Genomic DNA, 13,097 nt, shown 5'->3' on the forward strand with positions numbered 1-13,097 from the left:
TGGTCTCTTCATTATTACTTGAGGGAGAAGGGGTAACTTTCTGTAATTTTACAGGAGTACAGTCTAATTGTGGTGAGCTTGGGGTTGGTGAAGAAATCTCGTTATTTGAGGGGGAAGGGGTTTTGCCGAATATGAAGGGTTCCGGCGAAATAGATAATGCACAGGGTTGGTGAGAAGGAGAGGGAATATCTTCGGTATCTGATATATACATAGGTGTATACGGATGGTCCTCATTTCCGAGGACTAGTTTCTCGGAAACATTCCCTTCGGAAAGATCCTCTCGAAAGGGGGGATCCTTACCTGCCTCGCCGTCGTCATCCATTAACCAGTATCTTTCCGAATTAATGGGCTCAAGCGAAGAACAAAACCAGAGATTTGATTAGAAGATAATAAAAAGTAAAAAGTGAAAAGGTAAAAAATTAAATAAAATAAAATAAAAATAAAAACGAAATCAAAAAAGGAAGAACGAAGCGAAAAAAAAAAATCAATAAAAAAAAACCGATTTTTTTATCGGAAAAATACTTTTTTAAACCCGCCGTGTGTCGGTCTGCTGTCCAACCAAAACGTGGTGTATTGTTTCCCCTTGCTGGCTGCAAGTGTGAACAACTGCCCAGCCTATTGTCTTCTGTTGTGAGGACGATCACTGATTCAGCCAGTTGGAGTATGATGAAAACTTTCACTCGTCACTGATTTCGATAACGCGAACAATCACTTTGTTACCTGGTAACGGCACTTCACTCCGGATTTGTCCGGTAACAGATTTAGATGGCAACCAAACTAATATATATAGAACTTGTTTCGCGATACACTAGCGGAAAAAACACTACCGTCTTCCTCGAGTGATGCGAGACGAATGATATTCTAAATGTAAAGTACAAATTAAGTTGTTTTGATAACTTTTGTAGCGGTTTTCTGAGAATTCTTAAGATGTTTCATACGACGTATGAAAGCTCACGCGAGATATATTTTCTTTCAAAATATTCTTGTACATCGAATGTTGAATGTTTGCATACTCAAAGGCGCTTATCGCGCTCACTGTTTATAACGATTAAAAATGCATGTTTATTTAAAAAAAAACGTTAAAGAAATTTGTTGTAGGCTGTATTTCTTTCGTAGTGTTTGCATAAGATGTAAAACGACTTCATAAATTGGAAGAAATACGTTGGTTCTTCTGATCAAATGTCTTTCAACAAAAAAGAGTACATTTGGTAAAATTTCACAAAAAGAAGAGTACGCCCATTTTTCACTTGAAAAAGAGTACATGTACTCTTAAAAGAGTACGTATGGTATCCCTAGACTTATTCCGTTTTCGTTTTCTCCACTGGCACGGGGACAAACTTTTTCTGAATAAACAAACAAAATCGTCACCCGGGACGATGCACCCCAAACACTGACAACTTCTACGGGTGGCTGTTTGAGGGTTCAAATCTCGGGCAAAACTAGTGGACTTTTGAATTAAAACACAAAACAATGGCAGCGTTTAGGGCAAAACTCGTGGATTACTAGGTTGCCTCTGATAATAATCGAACACGCTATTACATGACAATAAAGAATGTTCTTTTAAAAATTCTTGTACTTTTCTCAAATTTTGTGCATATTGATTTCTGTTTGCATACTCAAAGGCGATTATCGCGCTCACTAACGGTCCTATAAACGGCCATAATGCCAAACGACTTTATGCCAAAAGACTTTTATGCCAAACGACTTTTATGCCAAACGGCGTTATGCCAAACGGCTTTATGCCAAATGACTTTATGCCAATCGATATACAATCGTTTATATCGACTAACAATGTATCTCTGATCATTAAAACAAAATTTTGAAGTAATTTGTTGTAAGCTGTAAGCTTTCAACAAAAAAAGAGTACATTAATTGATAAAATTCCACAACAAGAAGAGTACGCCCATTTCTCGATCGAAAAAGAGGACAGTGTCATGACAAGTCTTAAAAGAGTACGCTAAATGGGTGCAATTTCCTTGGGTTTTTTTTCTCAGTTAACATTTTGCGCCATCTGTTTTCGACTAGCTTAGCGCTGGACCACCCTGTTCCATTTGACAGCTGCCTGCAATTGCCTTAAGTCGCCTTTCAAATGCCAAAGCAACACGCCGATCCGTCTCCATTTTTCTTCCATGGTCCGCGAGTCGTAAAATTCAAAAGTTTGCAGTGTACAATCGATTAATTTCGCCTATAAACCTACGAAATCGATCATTTTAGTGCCCGAATTGTGTCGCATTCGTTGCGCTGGCGAACTGGCAATAGATTTTCGGTGTTAGTTTTAGCCGGGTGGTGTTTTCCGGTGCACAGGTCCAATTTTTCCACCGAGGGAGTGCATTCATTAATTTTTCGTGAGACCTTGCCCATTCGTCGGGTAATTTACCTGCAGCAGTCGAGAAGAAGAAGAAGAGGAAACCCGTCAGCAGCAGCAGCGAGTAGCAGATTCCAATCCAATGGGTCGCAAAAAGAAGAAGGCGTCCAAGCCCTGGTGCTGGTATCCTTTTACAAAAATTTTTTAGTTAATTTTTAGTTTTAGTTATTACTACAAATTATAGTAGCGTAGCATCAACATAATATATGGGTCACTAATTTGTATTATATAATCCGAGGGGTAAGGCTTATCACTTAGCCGCAGCTGCAAGTTAGAAAATCGATAAAATGTTTTACATTCCGTTTCAGCCGTGGCTTTTATGTGGGATATGTTAATGACTTAGCTTAAGAAATAAGAGAAATTGTTGGTTTTAATGTTAATGTCTTAATTCGTTAATATTTTTTGGAATTTTTGGATACTACATTTTGTTTACCTGTTAAGTATTATCTCAACAAGCCGTCGAGGGGGTTAAGTTGCAAAATGTTCAATTTGCAGTTAATGATGCCAAATGTGTTTAAAAAAAAATTGTAAATAATTTTTAGATTTTAATTTCCAAAAAAAAATGACAAAAAACTTTAAAAGCAATTAGCTCAAACTCAAGACTCGGGGCTCCCCTATCCAACGCACTATACAGGAAAAAATCGATCGAAGGGAAAAGAACAACTTTTTTTTAAATTTGCAAACAAAATACGAACAAAATTTTCGTTCTCTCAGATTTAGGTATAGAAATAGTTCTAGTCCTACAAAAGTAATGTGCGTTTTAAATTCAAAAATCATATTGAAACAATGGTGAATATATTGTTGGATGATTTAATTGTAACTTTCTTTACTCAACTCAAAAATACATTCTGTCTTCGAAAGAAAATATCATCGAGGATACACATTTATTTACATTTATTTTCTACAATGTTCCGTGGGCATGGTAAGAGGCTCATTTATATCACTTTGATATAAATGGGTATGCCTTGTCGCGCAAGATCTTAAAGAATCGAATAGTGATAGTATCACACCAGATCTTGCGAACACGAACGGATCACTGATGAACGCCAGTGAAACGGAACCTACGTGTTGGCCCCACGGCTTTAAACAAACGTCTTACCAGTGTTCAATATGGTCCGATCAGTATTGATTGTTTGACCTGATATAATTTTTCATACAATTTGTTTAATAAAGTGTTATATTTCAGGTCCGGTATTCTGTAGGTCCAGATGTGTCCCCGTATCCTAGTCTGTAATGGGTCACGGGTTAATAACTGTTCAATGTGTTACTAGACAAGGTAAAGGTAGTAAGTAGTATTCGTCTCCCCAATGCTCTAGTAAGTGTGCATTTGCGGTTTATGAATTTCGAAGGATTATTCTTAAATCAAGCATTTTACAAGAACTAGAGGCTCATTGGATCAGAATGCTTTTTGGACAGTTTCCTGTTAACAATAATTCTTTCTCGTTTCAACGCTTTTTGGTAGATTCGTCTATTGTTCGGTTAGGCTTGAAATTCAATTAAGGTAGTCGAAGAAAGATGTTACGATTTTGAAAAACAATAATATAAAGGCAGTCCAGGAAGATAATATTGGAAATTAAAAATAGAAGTGTTATTTCTTTCAACCGAAACAGATTGAGGGAAGTTGTTCTGAGAAGATGTTCAGAGTTAGCGATGATGCTTTAGAGGAACAGCATTGTCATTAGTAGTATGGTCTTGCTTGGTTATTTATCAATTATTTTATTATTTGTGTAACGTAGATTTTTTTACAATTGCTGCAGTGTTAAACACCTTTTAATGGAGATTCTGTTTTATGGTATCCAAGCTGTTAATATAATTACAGAGTAGCTACACATTTGTTTTGAATCTCTAAAGACTTACTCATTTGTAAATATTTTTATTCGCCAATCTATGCTAATCTCAAGAGAAAACTATCATGGGCTCAAAGTTTTTGAATCGAGTAAGGTTAGGTGACAGGTAGGGCCCAACATAACACTATTCACTGTGACAACAAACCTCAGTCCTACAAAGGCTACTATTTGTTGCTCACTTCACATGACACAATACTACTCACTGTGACAACAAAACTCGGCCCTATAAAGGCTACTATTTGTTGCTCACTTCACATGACACAATACTACTCACTGTGACAACAAAATTCAAACATTGCTCACTTCACATGACACAATATTACTCACTGTGACAACAAAACTCAGCCCTACAAAGGCTATTATTTGTTGCTCACTTTACACGATACAATACTTTTCAGTGTGACAACAAAATTCAAACATTGCGCACTTCAGATGGCACAATACTACTCACTGTGACAACAAAACTCAGCCCTACAAAGGCTACTATTTGTTGCTCACTTCACATGACACAATAATACTCACCGTGACAACAAAACTCAGCCCTACAAAGGCTACTATTTGTTGCTCACTTCACATGACACAATATTACTCACTGTGACAACAAAACTCAGCCCTACAAAGGCTACTATTTGTTGCTCACTTCACATGACACAATATTACTCACCGTGACAACAAAACTCAGCCCTACAAAGGCTACTATTTGTTGCTCACTTCACATGACACAATACTACTCACTGTGACAACAAAATTCAAACATTGCTCACTTCACATGACACAATATTACTCACTGTGACAACAAAACTCAGCCCTACAAAGGCTATTATTTGTTGCTCACTTCAGACGACACAATACTACTTAATATCACGTCGAATCCAGCAAACAAACCAAACCAAAGCTACTATTTGTTGCTCACTTCACATGACACAGTGTTACACATTTACACATTATACAACTGATATAAAATACCCCCGCTCGCAATACGGCTCATTGGCAAGCCCAGCCCAGGTTCGCCAGGGTTTGACTTGTCAGAGAGCAACCGGAGTTTAAATGAGACACATTCTTAATCCGCCCGGTGTATTGCGGTCTCCTCCCAATCCTACCCATTTCATTTACCTAGCTTTCCCCCGCGGTGAGTAATTTTGGCCTCAAAAGGGCCGTGTGATTTCTCATAAAGCTGCCGCATGAAAAAAAAAAAAAAAAAAAAAAAAAAAAAAAAATTTATTTTCTACAATGTTGTTAGTTAATTTTAAAGCCTAATCTTGATCATTTTTATTGTTTAATTCAAATTTAACATTTATGCCGGAATTTTCGATAGTAAATCATTGTTATCTTAATTTTTGAAGGAATTTTACCACATCCAACCTCACAAATGTATAATTTGAAGTTCTTAGGAAAATTATTAGCTAAAACTTGACCATTTTGCTCGTGTACTTTGTTCGCAAATGTGAATTTGTTTTTAAAATTACCACAAAATGCGAACTGTCCAATTTTGTCCGGAGTACGACTATTTTTATGCATTTTATCGAAAAGATTGTATTTTACATTCTAATGCAGTCCAGAAAAAATATGTTTTTTATACATTTCAACAAATAGGGGGAAGTCGTCTATGGCCGGACAACATAGATTTCTCGAAAACACAATTTCCGAATAATGTTTTAACACCATGAAAATAAAGTAAATAGTAGCCTGATATGGTGTTAGAAATATGGTAATCCAATCTGAAAACGTAAACCAATAATAGGCATCTAAAGCTTTTGCCTAGTAGTACGGAGAGGATCGCCTAAACTTTGCATTTGTATTGTGGTCAGTGTTTTCGGCTTGTAAAATTTGAACTGCACATGAACGACATCATTGATTGGTTATCTTTCGACTACAGTAGATATAAGATAATAGAACGGGAGTTCAAAGGAATTATTAGGAAAATTTAAAAAAATGCGATTCTTCTATGACCGGACACTAAAATGTTGTCTATGACCGGACAAGAAACTATTCAAAATTATAGATGATTTCAACTTGAAACTTTCATTTTTTCATTTCTATAGCACCCTCAAATGGTTAGCAGAAGATAAGGATTCTATAACGAAACTATTTTGGTCCTGTGAGAAACTTAAATTTTGCTGTCCGGTCATAGACAATTTTTCTCTAGTTTTTTCGAAACAAATGTTTCATTCTGGTTTGTCAAAATAACTTTTATGACTGGCTTCATAGAACGTTTGGTAACACATACTCACAAGACCTGTGCAAGTAATTTCAGTCATTTTGCTACGTTTTTGTGCCATTGGTGACAACTTTGGTAAAGTAATTCGTAGTGTCCGGCCATAGACAACACTTTTGGAACTGAGTGAAAACTAACATAAAATGATTTCTCTTACCACATGAATATGTTGTAAATTTATTTTTTTCTAATATAGTTAAGTGATCATAATATTGATACTCTTAAAATCAGTAGAGACACCAATATTTAAAAAAATCTATTTTTGAAGTTATTGCTGTAAAACCTTAAGTGTCCGGTAGTAGACGACTTCCCCCTACCTATTTTTCTAGAATATTTAAAAATTCTTTTATTGCCACCAAAAATAAGATTAAAAACTTCTTTTAGAAGGTTTTTTGTTACATATTTTGATTCATGTTTGAGAAACTACGTTTCTCAAAATTGTACTTAAAACAAATTGTCGAAGACTGCAAAAGCTAAGAGATTAGACTAACAGTTTAAAGTCATATTTTGTTTATTTCACTTAATAAAAACTATTTAATTTTCACTGTCAGTCCACGACATCATATTAAAATGCAAAACTCTGTAGGTACATCGTTTAGTTGAAAACCATGATGTATGCACACTATCTACATACATGCCTTTCAAAAATGGAGCTAAGCAATCCTTGAAACAGAAGAAGGACAATCCTGCATTTTTTTCACCTCAGTTCAAAACTTACTCCCGAACAATCAAGAACATTTTTCTTTGAAACTTACTCGAAGCGTAATATCCGAATCTTCAATCATAAATTTTCCTTAGCTATTTGAACCCGCACCGGCGCATGCGTGCTTCCCTTTATTCCAAAATTCAACCAGGTACTGCAACCGGGAGTTTGACGATGAGAAAATTCTGGTTCAACACCAGAAGGCGAAGCATTTCAAATGCCACATCTGTCACAAGAAACTCTACACCGGACCGGGCCTCTCGATTCACTGTATGCAGGTACACAAGGAATCGATCGACAAGGTGCCAAACTCGCTACCGAACCGGTCCAACATAGAGATCGAAATCTACGGTATGGAGGGTATCCCGCCGGATGATATTCGGGAGCACGAACGGCAAAAGAATGGTGGCGGTGGAGGCGGCGGTCAACGATCGGATTCGGAAGACGACGAACCGGTTAGCAAGAAACCGAAACCAGATGGTATGTGCGATTGCGTTACTGCTGATAGGACGCATTTTACTGATTTCTTTTTTTTTACAGGTCCTGTTGCACAGGGCATGGTTATGCAGAACATGATGCCCCCGCATTTACAACCCTACGGAATGAACCCAATGATGGCAGCGATGCCTTACATGGTTCCTCCGGGTATGCCTATGATGCCGCCGATGATGGGTGGACCGAGGCCACTGTTTCCGGCAGCAGCGGCATCGGCGACGACGATATCTGCAAATCCCGCAATCAATAAAGCCACCTTCCCAGCCTACAGGTAATGATACTTGCCACCCAATCTTCAATCGTCCCTTAACCCCTACATCTTTCAAATTCAACAGTAGTGCGACGATTAGTGCGCCCCCGACGACCAATGCAGCGAATGCAGCTGCAAACGCGGCCGCCGGCGGTGATGCGTCCAAATCTTCGACTGTGATACCCGCCACTGGTACGACATCCAAGATTGTGCATCCGCCTGAAGATCTCAGCTTGGAGGAAATTCGTGCCCGCAAACCACATTACCAGAAAAAAATCAGCCTAGCAACGCAACAGCTACTACACCAGAAGCAGCAGGAACGGCAGCAGCAAAATACGGCAGCTGCAGTGGCCGCAGCAGCAGCCGCGGCACAGCAACAACAGCAACAGGCGCAACTGAAGGCGCTTTCATCGGCGGCTGCGGCCAGTGGGACAAACTCGATCGTGACCAGCTTCCCCGGCAAGGACAGCCGGTTGCTATCGCCCCATGAGGTGAGTTTCGAGATGAATTTTTCACGAGTGTAATGCCAAATGATACTCTTTTTTGATTGTTCAAAGTACTTAGTATTCCAATTTTGTTTGTTCAAAAACTTGTAATCTAACTGTAATTCCTGTTGATGAAAACATTTATTTGGTGCGTGTTATCATAATGGTATCGTTGAACATTTTTAGGTTCCATTTTGATGGAATAATTTGATTTGTCAATTTATTGTTTTAGTACGTTCGTAGAAAGTCTAAAGTAGCATTTTTCCTGCATGGGTGTTCGGCAAAAAAATCTAGAAACATCGAATCTGCACGAGAATTACCGAGAATAAAATACGAATCTCCAATCTTCTTTGAAATCAAAATCTAAAATTCTAGAGATGGAGATACTTGCATGAAAATGTCGGGAATATTTTTTTTTATTTTTAATTAAGATTCTCGAGGTCTTAAATTTGGATCTAAAATCTTAATTGAAAATCATTAATCAGGAACCTTGAATTTCAAATCTGATTCTCTTATTTGAATCTGAATTGTAAATTTTATTCTGGAAGTTAAGTCATTTCAATTCAAATTGTAATCTGAAATCTGTCGTTTGAATTATTAATTTGAAAATTGAAACAACCTGAAATCTGAAATTGGAAGTTGAGATCTGAATCTCAAATCGAAATGTTGAACTTGAATTTGATTTTTTAATCGAAAACTAAATTATTAGCTAAAACAAGATTACCAAAAAAAAAAATTCTGTGTTTCCGCGAAAATAAATTCTAGCTTTGTGTGATTTTACCCCTAGATTTTTCTTAGAAAAATCAGTTGACAATACCAATCTTATCATATTTTTTGAAATTCAAAATTAGAAAAAATCCAAAATTTATATTGTTATGAAAAAAAAAATAATAAAAAAACCACGTATAAAATTTAAAATAATTTAAATCTTTCAAAGTTTTTCAATTTCTGGGTTCCATGACACAGATTCTGTGATGATTTTTTTTTTCTAAATTATGTGAAGTTATAGAATTTTCTGTGATTTCGGCAACCTTGGGCTAAAATCCGGAAATTGAAATCCAAAATCTTAAATCTGAGAAATGAATTTTAAAATCTTAAATTTTGAAAAACATCTAGATGTAAATTTTAAAGCGTTTCCGTTTATTAGCAGAGGCAACCTAGTTATCCACGAGTTTGGCCCAACTGATGTCTTTCGTGTTCGTTGGTCCTACGCCGTTTGGCCTAAAGTCATTTGACATAAAGCCGTTTGGCATAACGTCGTTTGGCATAAAATCATTTGGCATAATGGTCATTTGGCATAATGGCCATTTGGAATAGTTGTTATTTGGCATAATGGCTCTTTGGCATAAAAATATAAAAATTCATAAGGTAACATAAAATGTTGCTAAAAATTAAAATACATAAGTTTTTTTTTCAATTTACCGATTTTCAAATCCCTAGGAAGGCCCCGTGTTTCTAGGTTTACCCAGAGCTTACCCCCTAACTTCATTTTAGTTCGAACGCGAAGCGTGAGGAGGCTAACTCGAAATTTCGATCCATCATTTATTTTATGCCAAACGGCCATTACACCAAACGACCATGTTGCCAAACGGCGATTATGCCAAACGGCTTTATGTCAAACGACTTTATGCCAAACGACTTTTATGCCAAACGGCTTGATGCTAAATGACTTTATGCCAAACAAGGAGACACTTTAAGGTATAGTTTCAGAAGGCTTAAATGAAAATGTTAAGAACCAAACAAAATTGGCGTAACCTAACGAAATCAAAGAAATTCTAGGCCGCAGCTAGTAGTCACATTGTTATAATTCAACTACATGTTTGACAATTTTTTTATCTTAAAAATTATTCTGAAAAAAATCTACTGCGAAAATTTTTCAAACGTTGAAGACTTTCCAATATTCAAAATTCAATCGCCATCTCGTACCGTTTTTATTTCGTCTCAGAAAATTTTGCTTTTTATTTGCTGAAGCCTTTCATTTCCAATTCCCTTTATTTTATGTTAAAACATAAAGAAACACATCAACCAGAAATTAATAAAAACTATCGCCTAAACAACTTTCTGCGTGAAATTTCGTTCGTTTCTATCTAGCATCATCGTATGTTTTGTTTTCAGCAAGCCGCTGTGATAGCGCACGCGCAAGCTGCTGCCGCCAACCACCACCAGAAGCAGATGGAAGAGCTGAACCGAGCGGCAATGATCCAGCGGTTTCAGGCAGCCAATGCGGCGGCTGCTTCCGCTGCCGCAGCCCGACCCGGCGTACCAATAGGAATGGTGAGTATTGATTTTTTCTGGGTAAAAGTTAGAGTAGGGATTGTGTCTATTTAATTTGGAAAAGGTTTTCGAGATCGGGATTTGTACGGGATTTTTGAGTTTTAGATTAAATTGCATGTCGTTTGCATAACAATAGTTAGGGAGAGATATACTGCCGCTCATAGCAAGTTCGTCCCATTTGCGTTTTTGTTGAATTGAGAAAAACGGCAATGAAAAATCGTAAAATGTTCCATCGAAAATTCGCCACTGGTATGCGTTTTTAATCAAAGTAATCACCAGAATCTGTCACTGCAACGGCAATCTAAAGTTTTTCGCTTTATAAGGTTTGTTTTTTCGTTTTAATTCTGTTAAAAATCTTTTGCTAGGCCCTTATGGCAGTGGGACCGACATGCGATGATTTAAGCCATATGGGACCGACTTGCGATCATTTGTGCAATGGGACAAAATGACTTGGGGTTTTTTTCAATGTTCATCAGAACAAAGTGCTGAAAACAAAATTTTCTATTGTAACTACAGATAAAATTAAAGTGATTCCAGCGATAAACTGAAAAATGACAAAAACGCAAATGGGACGGACTTGCTATGAGCGGCAGTATAGACGCCCTCCTTTAACAGTACAGCAGTTATTCAAACCTCCAAAACAAATTAATGACGACAGGATGAATTTTTGTATAGGACAGTAGATATAAAAGTCTGAGTATTTTTCCTTCTTTTTCAGGTACCAATGTCGTTAAATCCTCCCATGCAGTTAATGCCTCCAATGATGAGGCAGGGTTTGGCTCTTCCCCCTGGGGCCCAGCTGATAGGTGGCAACCTTCTGCGCCCTGGTCCTCCACAGATGGGTCTTGGTCCAGGTAGGTACAACCCCCGGTACTATCGAAGATAGACTTTTTCACACCTTTCGCCTGTTGTTTTTACCAACATGAAAATAAACCGATACACGCGCGAATGGAGCTCGACTTGAAAAAAATTCTCACATTTCTATCTTATTAAGGTTTATTAAATATTTTACATTCTATATATTTTTATTTCCACATTTTCCCGTTTTAAAAGTGTAACAAAAGACATGAAAAGATAATGATATACAATGTAGGATTTGTAATATAGACCAATGAGCGCGCCAGACAAGTAAATCGTTTCATTAAATTAGTAGGCACTAGAAAAGAGACCTACCAACTGCAATCCAATAGAACAACACATGTCAAGATTCGCACAAAACAACAACCATCTGCCTCGTGTGTAGTTTTATCTCTTTCTTGTACACGTGTAGTCTCAACAACTGTACAATCATACTCATCGCGAGTTATGTTTCAGTTTAGTTTTTTTTATTTGATAAAATTAATCGATAAAGAAACACCTACACAAAACACTCTTCAAAATACACCTATCTGTGTCACACACTAAACCGATGTAAGTTTTATTTTTTTTATTCCGTTGAAAAGATATCTGCTACCATCGCGCACTGTCTCATCTAACAGTTGACTTACAAAAATGGTTTTAACAATTGAACAGTTTATTTTCACTCAATATACCAATAACACCTTCGCATCTTATTTACCTAGATCTTAGTACCTATATGTTCCATTTCGATTGATCCGCATTCCGATTGATTATGCACATTATGCCATAGTGATGTAAGAACAGTTTTACTTAATGATATATTAAAACAAGTCCGGTAACCTTCTGTTAATTTTTTGTCTGATTTAAAGCTTTTAGGTCTGTATTTAACATCCTCTCATTTGACTTACAGTGTGTTTGTCCTTTCTAGCTGCTATTTATCCATTACTTTTGTTCTGTCTTTTTGCCATTTTTAAACGGTAGACTATTTTCTACCTTAGTACTAAAGTAAAGCTCCATCAAACTCTGTATGTAGTCCTACAGCAACATTATAAAAAAAATCATTTGTTTGAATATACATATATATAACCGTGTGATGAACAATTACCCAAATTGTTGCATTTGTCTTTTCTTGTTTGCCAAAATCCATGAACGATCCTCGTTACATTTCTTATTCTACCGGAATTCACTCAAAAATCTCTTGCTACGACTCGACAGGCCTTAACTTATATCCTAAGTTTTTCTCGGGGTTTTTGTGTTCAGTTGAAGAACCGCTGTGTTTTTTTTTATCGACGTTTGAGGTCATATGCGGGCCTACAACTTCAAACACGTAAATTTGGTCTAATTGTAAAAAAAATGACTGCCAAGCATCTTGAAAACATTTTCTCTTAGTAAAATCTTCAAAATGTGCTACAAGTGTCAAAATTTCTACCACTTTACCCCAACACGAGTGAACTTGCTCTCTAATAGTAGAAATATTTTATATATTTTTCAACAGAGGAATGTTATCGTTTGCACTTCCCCGCAGTACCGTCTTTAAATTTTTGCCCATTTTATTTATTTTTTAATTACATTGTTTTCCGTTTCATGACATAACTTGATGAACATAATTCCAACAATTCCCTC

At 36.8% G+C, this 13,097-nt stretch overlaps 1 protein-coding gene across 3 annotated transcripts in view; it reads left to right on the plus strand.

Annotated features, from left to right (window-relative positions):
- The first annotated feature begins 2,107 nt into the window (after nucleotides 1-2,107).
- LOC129748537 (BUB3-interacting and GLEBS motif-containing protein ZNF207) overlaps nucleotides 2,108-13,097 on the plus strand; it is a 30,462-nt gene continuing 19,472 nt past the window's right edge. For 2 of the 3 annotated variants that reach the window (XR_008737758.1, XM_055743191.1), the window contains exons 1-6: nucleotides 2,108-2,488; nucleotides 7,282-7,610; nucleotides 7,671-7,896; nucleotides 7,961-8,366; nucleotides 10,452-10,634; nucleotides 11,353-11,488. Coding sequence is in view for 2 of the 3 variants with exons in the window: in XM_055743191.1 (XP_055599166.1) it covers nucleotides 2,448-2,488; nucleotides 7,282-7,610; nucleotides 7,671-7,896; nucleotides 7,961-8,366; nucleotides 10,452-10,634; nucleotides 11,353-11,488 (1,321 nt within the window). In the remaining variant the exon portion in view is untranslated. The remainder of the gene's footprint in view (nucleotides 2,489-7,281; nucleotides 7,611-7,670; nucleotides 7,897-7,960; nucleotides 8,367-10,451; nucleotides 10,635-11,352; nucleotides 11,489-13,097) is intronic. The other variant, XM_055743193.1, reaches the window with a different exon arrangement.

Source organism: Uranotaenia lowii, chromosome 2, assembly GCF_029784155.1.
Source record: "Uranotaenia lowii strain MFRU-FL chromosome 2, ASM2978415v1, whole genome shotgun sequence".
NCBI lineage: Eukaryota > Metazoa > Arthropoda > Insecta > Diptera > Culicidae > Uranotaenia > Uranotaenia lowii.